This window comes from Miniopterus natalensis, chromosome 21, assembly GCF_054644295.1.
Source record: "Miniopterus natalensis isolate mMinNat1 chromosome 21, mMinNat1.hap1, whole genome shotgun sequence".
Classification (NCBI taxonomy): Eukaryota; Metazoa; Chordata; class Mammalia; order Chiroptera; family Miniopteridae; genus Miniopterus; species Miniopterus natalensis.
This window is the reverse complement of record NC_142101.1, coordinates 11,862,922-11,883,596: the sequence shown is the minus strand read 5'-3', so window position 1 is coordinate 11,883,596 and position 20,675 is coordinate 11,862,922. Positions and strand designations below refer to the sequence as shown.

General features: G+C 39.7%; 1 protein-coding gene across 1 annotated transcript in view; it reads right to left on the bottom strand.

Moving 5' to 3' along the window:
• CNST (consortin, connexin sorting protein) overlaps positions 1–13,922 on the bottom strand; it is a 33,005-nt gene extending 19,083 nt beyond the window's left edge. Inside the window, exons 1-5 of the mRNA XM_087829044.1 lie at positions 13,515–13,922; positions 7,881–8,086; positions 2,998–3,028; positions 1,066–1,152; positions 495–609 (exon numbers count right to left, since the gene is read on the bottom strand). Coding sequence (XP_087685170.1) covers positions 495–609; positions 1,066–1,152; positions 2,998–3,028; positions 7,881–8,086; positions 13,515–13,893 — 818 coding nt within the window. The 5' untranslated portion in view covers positions 13,894–13,922. The remainder of the gene's footprint in view (positions 1–494; positions 610–1,065; positions 1,153–2,997; positions 3,029–7,880; positions 8,087–13,514) is intronic.
• Between the last annotated feature and the right edge of the window lie 6,753 nt (positions 13,923–20,675).

The window sequence follows — 20,675 nt, the reverse complement described above, 5'->3', positions numbered from 1 at the left end:
TACAAACCAAGCAATTTAAAATTATCTGGTAAATGTAATTTTCCTTCTGCAGTGTTTTGGTTAAATGCTATACTGTATTTGCTATTATTAGACTACTCTTTAAAATGTTTTCTTTTTTACTATAATATACAAACATTGGCAAAGAACTATAATAAAAAGTCCTAATACATAATTTTTTTTCCCATCTGAATTGCCTAATCTCTTAACCAGAGATCAAAATTAGAAGTTATATTTAAAATTTTCTAATTAAAAGTTATATTTAAAATTTTCTAATTTTCTAATGAACCTATATACAGTTTACCTTTTACTGATCTTAGTGTAAGAAACAGATAAAAGGAACTTAATCATTTTATTTTATCCAGTGTAATTTCTCTAGTTGAAAACATTAACAAAACAAATAAAGAAACGGACCTTGTATTTCAAATATTCAGTGTTACAATGGTTCTTCAATATTCTAATCCAAGCTCATTCTAACCAAATACTGAAATACTTACTCTTGATGTGTTGTGCAAAATTTAGTAAGCCGTTCAAAATCTTCACCATTAAATCCCTTTTCTGAATTCCTTAGAGACGGAACTGTATGTGGTTGCACAGTTTTCCATTTTGTTTCTAAATTTAAAATATTTGTTGGTCACTGACAAATCATATTTAAGAGGGAAAGAATAGTCAAATGGCACCCCTGATAAAGATTAGCATGCACAATTATCTTCTCAAATAACCCAGAAGTTAACATAGTTAGAAATGGCTAAGGGATTAAATTTCAATGTAAGTAAGTATTATCTCAGAGACTAAATTCGCCAGCAGGGCATGCAAAGGGATCAGAAGAATTGCAACTAGTTGCAAGAGTTCTCTTCTTGGAACTGATATGAAGAACAAAATACAAAGAGAGATTTTCTCACAAGGACACAGGCTTGTGAAAATGCTACTTTCTTTGCAACATTAACTGGACTGCAGAAACATTTATTTCCTGACTTACAAAACTCAGTCAAATACGTTAACTTTCTCGATAGATAGCAACTTGTTAGACTGCTGATAATTCCACACTCTGCGTCAGGTTGTACTCACCCCACTGCTCCTGAATGGCAGAAAGATTTGCCAGCAATTGCTCATGGTACAGTCGTTCGAGTTGAATGAATTTCATTGCTTTCTCATCTGAACAGAAAATTGAGGAAAACAGAAATCCAGACTATTTCAATGAGAGGGCCCTACAGAAATCCAGACTATTTCAATGAGAGGGCCCTAAATATTTTTAAATTTAAACTAATCTTAAGTAAGCTTTCTTGGTTCTGAAGTAGGTACATTTTAATGTAGCATATTATGCAGCAGCTACTTGGGTTCCATTTTATAAGCAGATAGCAGAAACTAAAAAGAAAATTTTAATGCTCAAGGAATGCACTCTGCTAATCTACCTCTAGCAGTCAATTAAACAGAATTTAATTGGAAATAGGACTCACGGAATCCTGGAATCTAAGTGTTTCCCTTTTTTTCTCTTTTTAAATTACTTTCTGTTAAGCAACTGTTACCCTCTTGTCCACCTGTTTCTGCTTTCAACCCACCTCGATCGTTTACTGACGTCTCACTGAATGCTTTGCTCCCACAAGATCAAAGGGTTACGTGTTTAAACAAGCACAGGGCTAAACATTATATGGATCTTTTGTAAAAGATTTAATTAACCTGCCACAGTAATTTTCATAATTATGAGAAACTTTGTAGGTTTTCTTACAAACGTCCGCCACCTCCGTCTGCATCACGCACTTAGCATCGTATGAGGTGGTGAAAGCTGCCCAGCCGTCTCCCTTCCTCTGGGCCGTGTTCTACATGCTGACCCACAAAGAAGGGACAGAAAAGCTCGCTGGTTAGCTCTCTGTCCTTCCCAGGGTCACTCAGATGTCCAGTTTTCTCTCTCTCATTTGTAAGTCTTAAAAATATGCCAGGGGTCATAAAATAGGCCGGGGAGAAGCAGGGACAATTCATTCCAGGTTCCTCTGGCCATGGCTTAAAGTATATGGATGTTTTTCACTTAACTGAACAAAATCTGAAAAATTGGCTAAAATATAGATTCATGGGTTTGATCTCCAGAAGTTCTGACTCTAAGGACCATGAATGTGCATTTCTAAGAAGCTCCCTGAGGATGTTGATGCTGGTCAGCACTGTACTACGTCACACTCTTCTTTACTTAATAAAATAGAATAAAAATAAAAATAAAATAAAATGCTTTCTCGCTTCCTTTCCACCACAACTGGACTTTCTGCATACTTAGTAATAAACTGCCATTGTCTGAAGGTGTTACCAGCTTGCACCACGGAGTTCAGGGTGATAACTGCTTTTCCCTCAAACGGCTCAGAGGTGTGGTAAAAATCAACATGGTTGGGGGGGGGGGGAAAATCCCACAAAAGGGGAAAACAGATGTTTATGATACAGTCTTTCTAGAGCGTATATATACTGGACCATCCCTCAAAAAAGAAGGGTAATTTTTAAAAAGGGAAGTTGGAAAACTGAGGGAAGAATCTTTTCTATACAAAAGCTAACATATAGTCTCACTTGATAACATCTGTTCTGTTTATAACAAGGGAAAAATTCAACCTTCCCTTTGCAGATGCCTGGAAGACAGTTGGGAGACCTACTGTGTGCAGTACGCTTGACAGGCTCTACTATACGGATATTCGTTGACTTGTACTTCTGCTTAATTCAAAAGGAAGAAAATCCAATGGGCTTTTGCAGTCTGTTTTTCTGCAATATGCTTTTCCTCCCTGCTAAACACACAAATGTTTAGATTACGGTAAAACTAAGGCTCATTTAGTGAGTGAGCTCTAGAGAATTTTCTGGAGTGGCAGGAATTCCCGAGTTCTCGCTTTCTGAGGTGGTTACACGGGCACATGCGACTGTTAAAACCCACTGAAAACGACAGGTCTGTGCATTTCATTGCATGTAAGCCTCAATTTTTAGAAATGGGCAGCTAAGACTACGACTTTCTTCCTGTGATTGAAAAAAAGATACAGTCCTCCTCCTGGAAACAGGACTCTGCCATCTGTCAAAAACAAACAAAAGAAAAAGGCATTAAATGAGTATCTGGGTGAAAAGCCAAATTCGGAAGAAATCAAGACGCCGAAACTCTGAAAGTCTTTAAGGATCGAGCTGAGGAAACTCTTTAACTGCATTTACGAGGTCAGAAGAAATCTGACCGTAGGCCCAGGACACAGCGCTGAAGCCACTCCTGCCAAGCAAAGCGCATGGGACATTCTTGGGTCTTTTCTACAACTTCATTCTTTCCACTCTATTTCGAGTCCAAGCAAACTTCACTGATTCATTAGAGCTTCTGAACTAAGTCAGAACTCTAAAGAAACAGGACAACACCGCAGAGGCTTATAAAGATGTAACAGAGTAAGGGAGGGACTTTATCTAGTGTCAGCTAAAAAGTTGATACGTGTCACATCACATGAGACCTTGAACCCCCCCCCCCCATTCATTTCATTTCTATTTCAGAAACTACCTCCCGGGACACTGACTTTTGGTTCTGTTTTGATATTACAGAAGAGGCCGGGCCACGTGCTAAGAGTTGAGCAATGATGTTTGGAATCTACTCAAGGTGCTGCAGAGTATAAAGGGCACTGGATGGAGGGTGCAGAATGTCAGGATCTGGTCCCAGCTGAGACTTAACAGATTCATTCGAAGACACCTTTAAATTTAAAAACTCTGATTCTAAAAACTTTGAGATCTTTTATTTATAAACAGGACCATAAAACACAACATATTTTTTTGAGAAATATCTGCATAAACTGTTCATATTCAGAATATTTCCTATAAGTACTTTACACTTTTAAAACAATGTGCCACTTATAGATGAGTATCTCCATTTTCCAGGCAGCTGCCAATGCAGAGAGCAATAAGCTATTTGTCGCACTTATAAACAATGAAAAGGAGTGGCTTTTCCAAATCCCGCAGTGGAAGCAGCATATTTTAAAGGAAAATATGTGCCTAACTTGAAATTTATTCTATAGACATAACACTTTTCCATGAGAAATACAGATGTCACCTTTCTGTAAATTTTTAGTTTAGCCTCAAGTTTGATTCCATACTTATTTTTTTACTCTTAGGACTTTACAAAGGATCCATTGATTTTCAAGATTCTGCTTGTCTTTGATCCGCTCACTGTTCCAATAGTAATGGTGTTATCACTGTGCTAGTTTGAACCAAATCAAATTGTCAATATCCAACCATTTTTCCTACAAAATGAGAATTCCATATACTGTAACCATATGTTTAATAATTGGCAGTAGAGTGTTTTGGGGAGCCCTGGTTTGTAGTATTTTTTCATTTTTGTGACGTCAATACTGCCATCACGGCCGATTTCAGGCTAACAACACGATGGATGCCACTGAATACAGTCTCACGAGCTGGCATTTAGCAGGCCCCAACACACCACTGGGTTACACCTAACAGAGATCAGTGACAACATTTCATCCACAAACTTCCATTGAAAAATCTATGGCATGGCACAGATTTCCCCACTATACGTGACAGGAGACAGTTTTAGGTTGCCCATCAAGAGTAATGTCTGGCTCTTCAAAGCTACTCCTCTGGCCTTTTAGTGTTCGCTCATCATGGACGTAGTTATTTATAAATAGCTCTCATTTAAGAAGTATTGATGGAGGCCATATCTATTCTGGGCCAAATTTTCTGACACCACAGAAATATAAATTTCAATTGGCTTTCAGGTCTCTGTGGCAGTTTCAGTACCATAAAAGCAACCGTGAAGACAGAATCATGAAATCCAGTGCCTCAAAAGCAAAAGGCATTTCTGGGTGAAAGGACAGCTTGAAAAATAAATATACAGGGTATTTCCCCTATAAAAACCTAACCCTGTCAAGTCCAGCAGGGCAAGAGAAGATGTGATTTTCTTTGATGTCCCTTGTGTCTAAATCTGGGAGGCAGAGCAGCAAGAACGTGGGGGTTGGAGGTAAATAACGTGACTGCATGTAGTCCAGCTCTGTCACCTGGATCACAGGGACTGCGGGGTAGAGGGAAAAGTTTCCACAGTGAGGAGTTTACTGCAAGAATCCAGGTGACATTTGCTGGTGTCCTGTACTGAGACGGTAGCCGGGAAGGAGGCAGGAATAGATCAGACTCGACATATTTTGAAGGAGATCTGCAGGACGTGCTGACTGGGGCTGGTGTGGGGAACAGCGTTTCCATGGAAAATACGTGGGGGGAGAGGGCAGAAATTCGGCAAAATGTCAGCAACTGGCGAGTCCAGGTGAAAGGCACAGCGTGAGGTGCTGGGAATTGCTGAAACGAATAAAATGCCCCTTCATCTCTCCCTGGTTTGTGTCTCCCGTGGGAGGTGCAAGGATTTTTTGCATTCTTGGGCTGAGCAGGGCCGCCATCAGCTGGCTTCTGTGGCCCTGATGTCTCGGGTCACTGCAAGATTAGTATGTCCTTGCTGATCCCAGCCTTCGTTTCTAACAAGCAATCTTTGAATTAGTGACAGTGAGAATATACTAATGCTTTATATTTATTTGACTTTTACTGTGTTCCAAGCACTATATTAAGTGCTTTTACATGCATTATCTCACGTCTCTACAACTTTCCAGAAGAAACTGAAAGCCACTTCGCTTGTCAGTGGTACAGCCAAAGCCCATACTTTTAAAGCACCACTATACTCTCTAAGCTCCTCTGCCAGGAGAGGAGACTGCTGAGATATTTAAGAAGCATAATCTACAGGATTTGGCAAACTGGTATGTTCCTGGGGAAGGGGGTAGAATTTTACTTTGAGATATTAAAAATTAAATAATCTTCAGGTCTGATCATGATTGTTACCATCTTTCTGCCAAAAACATAAGTTTTTACGAGATCTGCTTTGGCTGTAGGGTGATCACCTGCCAGTAGAAAAGAACATTCTTTGTACCTTTAATGTGACAACATCCCAGTGACATAAACTCCTTGAAAAGGTCTGACTACACTTAAAATCAATAGCCGTGTGCCTTTCACCTAAATTCATCGATTATTGACATTTTGCCAAATTTGCTTTCTCTCTCTGTCTCTCTCTCTCACGTATTTTTTTCCAATGAAAAATCTTGAGCAAGTTGCTGGCATTGCACAAGGCAACTCCTAAATACTTCACCCCTAAACACGTGCACGTGTATGTCCCAAGGATACGGACACTCTCCTACAGAGCCCACAATTACATTATCAACCTCCAGAAATTCGATGTGATTCAACAACATTACTTAATAAGTAGCCTATATTCAAACTTCACCCGAGCTGTTATAAAAACAGGTGCAATGAGTGGAATAAACTAACTCCGGCCCCAGCATGGTGAGAAACTTGCTTTGTGAGGGAGTCTCAGTTTCCCCATTTGCAGGCAGATGATGCTACTACTCTCCTCTCTGGGTGGTTTGAAGCAACAGCGAGTGACCGACTGCCCTTTGCAAAGTCACCCTACTGCACAAACACAAGGGAGGCTGAAGGATTAGGAAGCTGCCTTGGCGCTGGTGCTTCTCAACTACAGAGAGTTAGAAGGTTTCAGGGGTCAAAGTGCAGTGCCCACTGTCCCAAAGGCATTCTTCAAGTCGCAATATACATTTGTAAGGATACACATTTTCCTGCCTTGGGACAAAAGTTATTTTATGTTTTACTTTTTTTTTTATCCTTGCCTGAGGATATTTTTTCCATTGCTTTTCAGAGAGTGGAAGGGAGGGGGAGAGAGAGGGAGAGAGAGAGAGAGACACTGATGTGAGAGAGACACAGCCATTGGTTGCCTCCCGCACGCACCCTGACCGGGGCCAGGGATGGAGCCTGCAACTGAAGTATGTGCTGTTGGCTGGACTCGAACCCAGGACTAATCAGTCCACAAGCTGACACACTAACCACTGAGCAAAACAGGCTAGGGCCGTTTTACTTTTTAAAAATTAAAAATTACTCATTGCAAAAGTTAAAATGAAACAGAAGTAATGAAATAAAAAGCAAAGCCTTTTCCATTCCCCTATACCAGTTATTTCCATTCTGAGGGAAAAATAAAACACAGGTCATAAAGATGTTATTTTTTTCTGAGTTAGCTCTTATAAGACAGCTTCTCATGACTGTCCTCAAGGCCTCCCAATCTCCAGGCTCTCCAGCTTCTAACTTACCCTATCTATCCTCAGAAGAGTTATTTTTCTAAAATTCAAATGTGATTCCGGCACTCCCAAAATTAAACGCTCCCAGTCCCTAAAGGTAAGGCCTTAGTGTCACCAGCTATCCAATCTCATTTCCCATCCCTCTCCCATGTTAACCTCCAACGACACCCCAGTCCTGCCTTTGCACAGGCTGACCTCTCCTCCTGGACCCCTCACTCTGCTCTTCCACTAAGTGTCTAGGCTTCCTGCAGATCCCCGCTCAGGAGTCTTCTTTGTCCCTAATGCCTATGGGACAAAGTTAATCCTGCATTCTGTGTTTGCTGAACCTTAAACATGTCTCCTCTAACACTGAATTCACACTTCTACAATTATGTATCTACATAGCTCTTTCTCCTACTCCACTGTGGCTCTCCTAAGGACATACCTGTTAGGTAATCTTTGTTTCCCCAGTGTCTGGCATTATTTTGGTACCTAGTTGGTGCTTACTAAGTGCTTGCTACACTGATTCTAATTTGCAAACAGCTTATTCACGAAATAAAAGAAGTTAGCAATTATTTGAAATACAGATTGATTATCCAAGGCCACTGAGTGGCCACTGGTCAGTAATATTCAAATTTCCCACCATCTACTTACCTAGGGTCACCTTCTCCTGGGCTCACCAATGACGTGTGGGGTAGGATCAATGACAAGGACTGGATTTTAGGTTATTACTAACATGGCCCTGGGATTTTAGTAAGGCTGAAAGCAGAGGGTTTAATGAAGTACCTGATGGAGGCAAAGGGGAAGTGCTCTTGAGTCCATCTGCTCAACCTCCCCTCGTATAAGTGAGAACAGAGACTGCAAAGCCAGCTTCGGGGCTTCTGGTGGATCATTAGCATTTACTTCAGCGGCCTCTCCATCACCCACGGCGCGAGTGGCTGCACCGAGGACATTTTCCTGCAGTAAAGGTGTTGAATCTTCTGAAGGAAGTCCTGTAAGTAGTAAAGAGAATGCCTGTGTTAGGACAAGTTTCCATCATGATGGAACACCTTAAAACAATTATGCCTGTTAACAATAAATTTTCAAATAAAACTAATTATATGAAAACCTCCCAGAAACCACAGTTATTGTTCTGATTAAGACTGTGCTGTCATTTGATTGCTTCTATTAAGCACACACATAAACCATTCTTTGCAGAGTTCTAATGAAAAGTATTAATAAAAATAGATCTAAGTAAAAGTATGCAGGTTGAAACCTGACGAAAGACTTGACTGTCCCAAAGAAAATATAGATTAGCTGTAATTTGAAGTCCTAGCTTGCCCCAAATGAAACACAACTGAACAGGAAGATAAATGTGCTCATCATATGAAACTGCTGGCTAAAGAGTTAAGTTTTCCTCTGTCAACTCTGGCCTGATAACTTTAGAACCACTTCTGGATCCCAGAAGAGCAGCAGCAATTCAGATGCCAGAGCTAATGGCACAGAAACATTTTTCCTAATAAAAAGAAGTTAAGTAATACAAACTTCTGAAAAGAAAAAATCATCAATAAATGAAAGGCTTGGCCCACAGCTCCTGAAATGATGTACAAAATTTAAAAAATTTAATCATCATAAATTCAACCTTCACCAAACAGAAACTCTATACCCACGAAGCACTAACTTTCCATTCCCCTCCTCTTCCAGCTCGTGTTGAATTACCACATTGACCCGGCAATTCCATTTCTATGTATATACACAAAATAGGTATGCTTCTAGGTCTGCAAACAGTCAAACAGATACATCGATGCCAATGTTCACAGCAGCACTATTCACATTTAGCCAAAAGGTGGAAATGACCCAAACAGCCATCAACAGATGAATGGATATACAGAAGGTGGCATATACATGCAATGGAATACACGCTGCAATACAGATGGTCCTTGAAGACACTGTTAAGTGAAAAAAGCCAGACGCAAAAAGGACAAATATCCTATGATTCCACTTAGATGAAATATCTAGAAGAGGCAAATTTATATAGACAGAAAGTAGAACAGGGGTTACTGGGGGCTAGGGAAGGAAGATTGGGAGTTATTGCTTAATGCTTACAGAGTCTCTCTCTGCTTGGGGTGATAAACTTATTTTGGAAATAGTGGTGATGGTTACACAACATGTAATTAACACCACTGAACTGTATACTTAAAACTGGCAAATTTATATATCTATATTACTGCAATAAAAAAATAGAACAAAATGCCTTCATGTTTGTGATTTCATGTTATGATTCCTTGAACCGCTACATCCTTGAATTCCTCAAACCAACTTTTAAAAAAAATGCATCTTTATTGATTTCAGAGAGAGAAAAGGAGAGGGAGAGAGATAGAAACATCAATGATGAGAGAGTCATTGATCGGCTGCCTCCTGCATGTCCCCGACTGCGGATCGAGCCCGCAACCCGGGCATGTGCCCTGACTGGGAACCGAACCCCGATCTCCTGGATCCTAGGTTGATGCTCAACCGCTGAGCCTCGCCCGGCCGGGCTCCTCAAACCATCTTACTCGTCTATGCTGATGAATATCTTGGCCATAATTTTGGGAGACGGACCAGAAATAAATGTTAATACATGGTTTATGTAGTTCCTATGCTAGCCCGTCTGTGGTTTACTCCTTTGTTCCTCCCCCATTTCATTTCTCTAAGGTTCTACTTAGTATCATGAAAACAGAGGAAGGGGCTCACCATTTAAATATCTTCAATCCTTCGCCAAATATATTTAAGTGGTAAAAAAGAAACTAGTGATATGAGTGAGATCAATCTGAAAACAAGCCAATCTCCTTGTGACCTCACCTGGGGTCGAAGGGTATCTTACATAATGAGGGCGTAACTACCATTTGCCCCACGTGGCACCTGCGGCACGTTGTCCTCTGGTGCCCTCAGGTCGGCCCTCAGGGGCAGCAGAGCAGGTCTGTGGTGAGGAGCACCGGCTGCAGTCACCCTGCCCTGTGACCTAAGGAAAGTGACCTGACTGCTCTCAACCTGGTTCCTCATAAACTAATGGCTAAAAACCTAGTTAAGTAACATACACAGTGCACCCATCCATAAGCCTAACTTCGTGGTTAAGGGCTCTGCCCCCAGCCACATGGTCCTGAACTCAAAGACCATTATTTATTATCTCCTCTCATGTGAAAGGCTCACTTAGGATACGCACTTGTTTGAGTATCCTATACTTCATATTTAGGGCAGTCACGCTTCTTTTTTTTTTTAAAATCATGGTACTTAGAGCTATTCCCTCATGTTCCACCCCTTTCTAGAGTATGCTCCAGGCTCTTTTCATTTCATATTGAAGGCACAATTAGTATATATTAATATTGCTGGAATTTAGACTCTACATTTTGTATAATATGCCAACTAGCACCAATGTTTGGATTCCCTAAGTTTCCTCTTAGAAGTTTGATTAGACATTTTACACTTTAACATGTTTTATCAAATTTTAAAAATATGCAAGGGATTTCCCTAAGCATGCAATTAATTCTGCTAATTTTTCAATTTCTTATCGAGGTCTACAGAAAATTCAAGTATCAAAGTTTCAAATGCAATTAAAATACATTGTTTTTCCACTAGATGTACGCTAACAGCTTTGCTAATATCAAAATGGCTAAATTTTACCATATTTTTCAGTTCATTCCAAGCATACTGAACTCATCAGCTATCAGATGAAAAATATTCCTTGGTTCTCCAGGACAAATAAAATTCTCAAACTTTATGTGACCTTATATAAATTATATGGTCTTCTTATAAGCCTGAAAATATAAATATTGTTTCTCTAACAAATATAAAGGCATATATTTATGGCCAGCTATAAACTGTGGTTGAAGCCAGATCTGTAAAATGCAAATATGCCTTGCGGATTCATACTTCACAGCATTACCAGTTTTTACTTCAGTATCAGTTAACATGCCAGCAGGCATGACTAGGATGGCACTGAAAATATGTTTTTAGGAATAGAATACAATTAGGGGAGAGAGGGGCAGGGATAGGTGAATCGAAAAAGAGAGTATTAACAAAGACCCTGGGGGAAAGGTACTGACAAAAGACGTTAAGATGAATTTAGAGTCAAATTAAACAAATTTCTTAAGTTTGCTGAATGCTGCGCCTAGTCATGCTACTTAAAACTCATCTGGTGACACACGAAAAGACAACTACTATTGAGAAGCACCTACTTTATGCTGGGTACTTTACAGAGTGCTTCACACTCAGGAGTGCTCATTTTAAGGACAATTCTGCAGGACATGTAGGATGAGCCCTCCCACACATAAGGAAAGAGGTTCAGGGAAATAAGTTACTGCTTTTCTAGAGTCACATAGGAACAGGTAGAGCCAATGTTCAAATCCGAAGTCTTGGTTCTTCTCATTACACAGCCTGACTTCAGGACACTGATCCATTTCCAAGGTTTGTTTTCCTGGCTTTCAGGCCCTCTTTGTCACCTCCCAGTGGCCGCACTGAGAACAAGTCTGGGCACTGAATAGTGTCAAAGTCTGTCTGGAAGGGTCTTCCTTTCTCAATTTGCATCTGCTGCCTATCTCTGGCTTCCTGCTGTTTGCCGAACTGTTTTTGTCAAATGTTTAGATACTATGGTGACTGAATAAATAACTGAAGTAAGTCGTTATGGCAACCATCAGGAACTTAATATAAACTTGTATCTTACAACCATTCAAAAATTCATGCCCTAGCTGTTGCCAGGGGATGGGTGGTGGGGAAAATGGGGAGTGCCTGGGTTACTTTTTTGGGTGATAAAATGTTCTAGAATTAGATGGTTGTACAACTTTGTGAATATACTAAAGCCACTAAGTTGTACACTTTATAAAGTTGAATTTTATGTCATGCAAATTACATTTAAGTAAGAAAACAACAACTGTAGCTATAATCAAGAGAGACAGATGTTACCAAGTACTGGAGAAATGTGGAAAATTATAACCCTCATATATTGCTGGCAGGAGTGTAAAATGGTGTAGCCACTTTAGAAAATAGTTCGACAGGTCCTTAAAAAGTTAAAGTTACTTTATGATCCAGGAATTCTACTCCTGTGCATATACAACCCCCCAACATGAAAACATGTCCACACAAAAACTTGTACACAGATGTTCACAGGAGCATTATTTATAATACATGTAGCCAAAAAGTAGAAACAGCCCAAATACCCAGCAGCTGAACTAGGTAAATGAAATGTGACATATCCATGCAATGGAGTATTATTTGACCACTGAAGGAATAAAGTACTGAACATGCTACAACATGGGTGGATCTTGAAAACATTACGCTAAGTGAAAGAAGCCAGTCGTAAAAGGCCATACATTGTATGATTCCATTTATATGAAATGTCCGGAGCAGGCAAGTCTACAGAGAAAGGAAGTGGATTAGGAGAGCTGGGATGGCTAAGGGGGAAAGGAGAGTGACTGCTAATTGGTATGGAGTTTCTGTGTGTGGTAATGCAACCAAGTCTCAGTCCTCAAAAACATCACAAGATCAGATTAGAGAGGCACAGTCAAGTTGCCCTTGAATTATACAGACTAAATCAATTTATATACAAATAGTACTGTCTGTATCATCTGCTAATTTAGGTCTTTTAAGAAAATGCTCTCATATCTCTTGTCAAAATTATTTTAATTTGCTTTGAGTTTACTAAGGAAAAGCAAAGACAAAGGGACCAACTAACTGAAGACTGAAATTATGAGTTACATTAAAAAGTTATCAAGTTACCTTATAGAATCAATAAAGATGGATTTGTAGAAACTGGAAAGTTTCATCTTTTACTCCAAATAAAAAATACAAATAAAAAACAAGATTATGGACAGATGGACTATATATCTTTAATGAGCCAGAGAAGCAGAAGAGAGCCAATGAGAGGAGACAGTGCACTGGCCTGGGTAAAGTGATGCTATACTAAGGGGTCTCAGTGTAGGATGCACCAGAACTCTCTAGTCCCACGTTTCTAATCAAAAACAACCAGAGGCTGCCTTTTTCCAAGGCTGCCCTGTCATTCAGGCAAAATAGTCCATAGCTCCGAACTTTAATTGCCAAACCACACACCCAATAAAACATATTCTGAATTGCATGTAACTAAAGTGATTATAGACAATTAAAGCCGATGCCTTGTTCAACATTACGTGTCAATGTATACTATTTACCTACTGAGTGAGATAGAGAGGTTCTATAGAGAGGCTGAGTAAGACTGTACAAGCACATAAACTCACAGGTTAGAGATCAAAGCCACAGTGATGCCAGAAGGAAATTTTTAAGGCTGAAAATGGTAGAAAATGGATTTGCATGTGCAGCTGAAGAACTAGCTCTGGAATGTATCAGAAGAAAAGCACGTTGCAGGACCAGATACACAGCATGGGACTGGAAGATTTATTTTCAAGGACTAATAGTAATTAAAAAAAAAAATACCTGGTGGTATCTTCTTGGCAGCGCCTTTTTTGGTTCTTGAACTTTTCCCCCCAGGTATTCTTTGGTCCTTTCCTGAGAAGTCCTGCCCATCGCTGGGGCCTTCACAAGCAGCGTTTTCCGAGCTCTCACTTGCCGCCACCTCACAGCTCGGGGTGCAGCTTTCATTGTTGTTGAGACTGTCCTGCTCGGACACGCCGGGCTTGCCCATGGCACTGTCGCTGCTGGTCAGACGATCACGCCCATCCCCGTCGAGTTGATTTTCATTTTCGTCTGATGCACAAGGCAAGCGAGACACTACACTTTCCACACTGTCACCAGGATGACACCCATCTTGTGGTTCTATCTGAAGATTACATGCAGGCGGTTCACTGTCATCCATTAGAGCATCTTTTGTTGAGTCATTTAAGTTTCATTAAAGTCCTTCCATGTCTACAATGACAAAAGGAGAAAAACTACTTTATTTTCTAAATTCTGGACTCTCAGTGAGCTTTCATGTTCCTCTTCTCTTGGGCTGATTGACCGTAAGCAGGGAAGAGCAGGGAACGACTGGAGCTCACTCCTGCTACCTCTTTCCCACCCCCGCACCCATCTCACCCACCAGGGTTGCACGTTTATTACCTGTGGAGCTTGTCCGAGTCTGTCCTGAATCTATTAAATCAGAATCCCTGTGATTGAGCCCGGAGATTATGTATTTTTAAGTTCTCTAGGTGACTCTAATGTCCATCGTGTTGGGATCACTGCCTCAGTGAAAGACATTACCGGTTAAATGAGGTTATCTGCTAAAATCAGTCACTCGTGTTATCAGGCACCTAACCAGACAAGTGAAAGATAGCTGTTTAAGTTCTTGTCTGGCCAAACACTGGCAAAACTTGCAAACGAAAACACTGAAATATAGTTCAAAATAAATTGAAAGAGGCATGTGGGGGAAAATTCAGGTAGCATATATTTATACTATATTCTCATTACATCTTTTACTTCTTGAAAATAAGCCCTGGAAAAGTGCCTTGGAACTGTTAGCAAATTCCTCTTATACAATTAAAAAGAGAGAGAGAGAGAGAGAAAGGGGCATGATTAACTCTAGCCTATCTAGTTTAAACTTGAAAAAATCTAAATCTGTTCCAAGGATCCTGCTAACATTTTACAGATCTACAAAACAGATCACAAGCTCTTTATCAGTCACGTTTAATTCCCTCTTATCAAAAAGTATATTATATTTTAAGGGAAAAGATGACAGCCAGATTTAGGTTTATTTTTATGCTTGCCAACCATTCTTTTGGGTTTGAATCAAATATAATAATCCAGTAGTTCTGGAGAAAACACTAACAGAACTTTAAAAATTCATCTAATTACTAAACATGAAAAGGAAGTATAAAATATATCATCAACTCTGTACTGATTGTATCATATGCTTTCAACGTGTTTTGCAACTGGAATACTTTATTTTAATTCAGACAGAAAAGTACTGCTTGGCAAACACAAAAATATCTAAATCTGGCTGGTATCATCTTCCTTAAAATATACTACATATCTCTACTGATAGGCATCAATATAAAAAGCCACATACACTTTAAAAGTATTTGAATTTGACTTCCCTCATGATAGTGATGTTGAAGACCTCATAAAAATAATAACTATTTTTTTCATTAAAAATTATACTCTATTTAGAATTTCTCTTAGGTCTACACTAAGTTATCCTAGTCCAGTTAAATCATTTTACTTTTTATATTGCAAGACACAAAATGAAAACCACTGTATGATTCCACGTACATGAAATATCTGGACGGGGCACATTCAGAGACAAGATGAATGAGAAGTTACCAGGGGCTGAGGAAATGGAAGTTGCTGCTTTCTGCTTAGGGTGACGGAAAAGATCTGCAAACAGATAGTGGCCACAGCTGCGTGACAATAGGAGTATAATGAATGCCACTGAACTGACGACTGCAAAATGCGTGAAATGGCATATTTTATGTTATATATATTTTCCCACAATAAACGTAGTGAAGTTTATATGGCTATGTAGGATAAACATCAGTCCTTAAAGCTGATAACAGCCTGTTATTTTCTAATTTAAATAATCAAGGCATATTCTACATGTATTTGCAGTTGAAAAGTATAAAGGTTTTACTGTGACCTGAAAGAGACGCATAGGGTCACGTGCCAAGGGGGACGGCGGGAAGTAGAAAGTAGCCTAGAGAGCCCCAAACCGTAACAATCAAGTCTTGCTGAGTCACTGCCATGCATTAGAAAGTGTGCCAGGTACTTTATGTGCCTTATTTCTAATCCTCCGAACAAGGCTACATGGGACATACGCATTCTGTGTTTTAGATGAAGGCTCTGAGGCTGAGAGAGGCAAAACGACTTGTTTGAGATCATGTTCCTGGAAAGAAGTGGAACTGGATCTGAAACCAGGTCTTCCTGATGTGAATCTCGCGCAGGGCAGCGTAATGGCTGGGAGCAGAGGCAGGCCGAGGCTCAGATTCTGGCTCTGCCATTGAACAACTGTGTGTGACCTCGGGAAGTGACCCACAATCTCCAAGCTTCAATTTTCTCATTTGTAAAAGAGGAGAATTTTAATACCTGCCCAGTAGTATCATTTTTGAGGCTTAGACAACACGGCTGGTAAAGCACTTGGCAGAGTGCTCGGCCCACAGTAAATGCTCAATGGAAGTCAGCCACTATTACTTCCAAAAAATTTCCAGGTCAGCATTAAACACTGGTAGGTTTACTCAAGCAGATCCATAGCCCTTTGTGGGTTCAGAAACAGCACTTTTCCAAACCTCCCAGGAATAACTGGGTTCTTGATGACAGACTAAGGTTAACCAGCAGCATCTGAGAATGCTCGGAAGTATCCATTTATGATGGGGATATCAGATTTAGCTCCTGGAATGCGTAAGCGCCTGTTCTGCACACCGTTTCAGATGATTCAGATATCCAGAAATCAGTGATTAAGGGTCCTTGGTGAGTATAAAATTACACAGCACATCCGCAGCTCTGTTGAGTGTCATGTACTAGGCCCTGAGTAAAACTCTTCAGACCAATACTTTTATTCAATTTTCATAATTACTTAGCAGATAGATAATTTTAGCTCCATTGTACTAATGGAGAGACCAAGTATCCTATCTTGTCAAGAGTGATTCAGCTGGCAAGTTTAGAAATGGAATTTGAATGAGTGATGATCCTGAGGCCATATTCTTGAACACTATGCCCGATGGACAATGGGGAGAAAGTAACTGAAAGAATATTTCACTCCGGCTGAGATACACCCCAATGAAGAATCTCCACCCTACAGCAGAAGACACATTTCTAATGACCAAGAAATTGAAGTTCCTGGAAACTTCCTCTTTCCCTGGAAAGTGCTGGATCCATACAACACACCATTTCTTACATAGCCTACCTTCTCCTGTTGAAAACTACTTAAAATATATATCCTAATATACCATTTAAGTGGCTATTACCAGTAAAGGAGGTGTTCGCTCCTTTGGGCCTGAAGACATTCTGCCTATTATTTTTTAATGACATAATTAGCTTAATTCTCAAAAGGTAACTTTGTAAACTACTTTTTAATACTGACTCTTAAGGTCTTTCCAAGGTGTTAATGTCTTATAATTATTTTCACAAGAGACCTTCCAGTTCTTCAAGTCCTGGCTCAAGTCACTCCAATTTGCTCACCCTGACCTCTCCGTTCCAAAAGACCCATATAAGAGTATACTCCTCTCGAGCAGTCTGTTCCACCAAATACTGCCCTACATTGGATGTTTTTGCATATGTATCAAATGTAAGCCATTTGAACACCCATAACCCAGCCACAGATAACTTTCATTCTTTACGATGTCTAGTTTTGGGTCTTATACTGACAGATATATGAAGTAATAAGGGAACCAATTTTCTACTGTTTCTCTCTTAAAAGGGCAAAGTCAGGAATACGGATTCCCATCCACTCCCCACCCCTACTCTGAGGGGAAAAGGGACCTCTTAATTATACAATATTTGGCTTCTGTCTGCATCCCTAACACGCTTCAATGGGAATATTTTAATTTAAGCAATGCGATAACTTCCTGAATGGGACCGCTGCTCGGTATAGTCCTACTGCTTTTGGAAACAGTCACAGATGTTATTTTTGTCTCTTCTGTCTCCTCTCTTCCTCTCCCTCAATGCTAGACCAACACTATTTTTATCAGCCTTTTAAAAAACGCATGCAATAGTATGAAAAATATGATAAAGTCAAAAGGTGGATGTCCCGGTGCGCCTGTAACTCACCGTAAGAACTCACTCGGGCCCGGCCGGGCGTGGCTCAGCGGATGAGCATCGACCTAGGATCCAGGCGATCGGGGTTCGATTCCCGGTCAGGGCACAGGCCCGGGTTGCGGGCTCGATCAATGACTCTCTCCTCATTGATGTTTCTATCCCTCTCTCTCCCTCTCCTTTCCTCTCTCTGAAGTCAATAAAGATATGTTTAAAAAAAAAAAGAACGCACTCGGGCAGGGGAAAATCTCCAGGAGAAGAGGCCCAGCTGACACGGAGTCTTTAAAGGTGTTGCTAACATGGTGCGGGGCCTGGAGCTGGGAGCAGCTGGCATGGCATCCAAGGCTATTTACTGTTGTCTATTCTGTGCGAGTCCCCATGTCGCTAACCAATTCTCACAAAAGAAACAGCACCACGGCGCTGATTCCGGCATATTTTGCCTTTTAAAAGCATGGCAGTGAGTGATGCTCAAGTTTCCAGCCTCTTGTGGCAAAATAGCATTCCAAATATGTCCGCTGAATAAAAGTTATTAGACATGTTGACTCCGTACAGCTGGAGAATGCCTGGCAAACACACTGAAGTGAGGCTTACAAAAACTCGAAAACCACAAAACTTCAAAGAAGCTTTAAATAAACAACACAGAGTAACAGACTAATGAAACGGAATCTACATTTTATCAAAAATATAATCTCAATCCCAGGTTGATTTGACTTCCTTTCTGAGACATCTTAATGTATATCTGTACACATTAAGTATAAACATCAGGTGTTACAAAAATTTTAAAATATAGGAATAGTTAAATATACAATAGTATTTGATTACTTTATTTAAATGCTTTAAGGAGATTATGCATCCCATTTTTCTGTAATTCATACCAATTAGGCCTAAATACTGTATTTTTACTTTTGAAGGAAACAAAGATTTTTAAGAACTAAGATGTAGCCCCAAGTATGAATTTGATAACTTCTAATTAAACCGAAATTTAGAGGAAGACAGTTACCAAATCAATCAGGTATTCTATTAACCCTAAATTCAAATTTGGCTACTCATAGTCAACTCAGAATTGAGGAAGAAAGTCACTACACCTATTTGTTATTGGGTTTATATTTATTAATATTGTCTTTACTACTATGGCAATTACCACTTTACATTTCCCTACCTTACTAACTGGACATGTTCGATACCACTCATATCTTATTGCTAAAAAGTTTTGTGATTAACATTTTGTTTAGACATATATACCATATGCACGAATATGCAATATTCAGAATACCAGCAATCAAAAGTATGCCTCAGAAGAATGATTCTCAAAAATTTTGCAACCACCAATAAGAAATTCATGTTTTCATGAGCTCCTGTACACACAAAACACTTGTGTATAACTGAAATGAAGGGATCTTGAAACCTAACACACAGAAGCACTCTGACACACTCTCCATACTACTCAATACTGCTTCATATTTAAAAAAAATGCTGATCAAAATCTACTATGCTGATTGCATACCCCACACTGACCACAGCAATATTAACATATTAATACTATCTCAACCTGAGGACTTCCATCTGAGGACCAGTTGCAATTATCTCCAATTTGTTTTCTGAAAATGGTGTATACGGTAAGAAATTCAGACATAAACTTTGCTTAAAATGCTGCCCACATAATTTCAATATAACAGTTACAGCTAGTTTATATCATTCCTCTCATATTAAAATTTAGCTAAATTATCAACCGTTTTTCAGCAATCACTGCATGGCACTTACTTGATATTCTACACCTATGTTACCCATTATGGTTAGTAGCCACTTAACCACGTATGGCTACTGAGTACTTGAAATATAAACAGTAAGACTGAAGAGCTGAATTTTTACTTTTATTAAACTTTAATTAATTTAACTTTAAAAACAGATATCGACTCAAAGAAAAACATGTATATTTGGAACAAACTGGGTATCTAATTCTGCTTTTATCACCTATAAACTTTAGGAAATCTAAATACAGGTCAAGCATTTCCAATGAAGTATGAATCCAAATTGGGATGTGCTATGTTTGTAAAATACACACCGTATTTCAGATACTTACTATGAGCTCAAATAATGTAAAATAGCTTAACAAATGTAAATACCGACTGCACAGTGAACCGATATTGACCTATTTAAATGTCGCCTCTTCATCAACAGGAATGCTGAAATTGAGATTTCTTGTGGGCCTCACTGCCATTTTCCATCTGTCCCCCTGCTCCTGATCACACACAGCCCTGCCACTCTTCTCACTCCCTGCTTTACGTGGACAACTGAATGCAGCCTGTAACGTCCCTGCTTCTGGTTTATGTCATTTAAGGAAAATGAATTCTTAAAACCCCGATCTATGTTGTAACTGTTCTCAAATGTATATCAGCGTTTTATTTAAAAAATGAGAGCACAGCATTTTAAATCACAAAGCTTGGGTTCGGTTATTATCTTACTTCCCCAGGATCTAAGTTCCCCCTAGGATTCCTCCCAACTTTTTAACATTTGATGATTCTGTTATTTGTCTTTTACTGCTGCAAGTCTAAAACAAGTATCACTTTCTAGTTCATTGTCACGGGAGCTGCAACACTTGTTATCTACTTAAAAAGTGTGGCTACAGGCAAACTCACACATTCTCTTTGGCCACCCTTCCCTGTCCACCCTCCCTTATCTGGAGAAACAATGACATCAGGTTGCCCTTCGAATGGGAACACGATGCCCCTGCCCCACATCCAGGAGAACGCTAGTTTTGAACTATTTACACAATACAGGTGCTAATTCTTTGTTTTTCACCCAGTGCTCTTTGTAATCAAAAGCGCGTATTTGGCCAGCATTAAAGGATTAGTATGAGGACAGGAAACACAGCAAATAAATCTCCACATGGAGCCTAAACTCTGACCTCAGAGGTAGAGG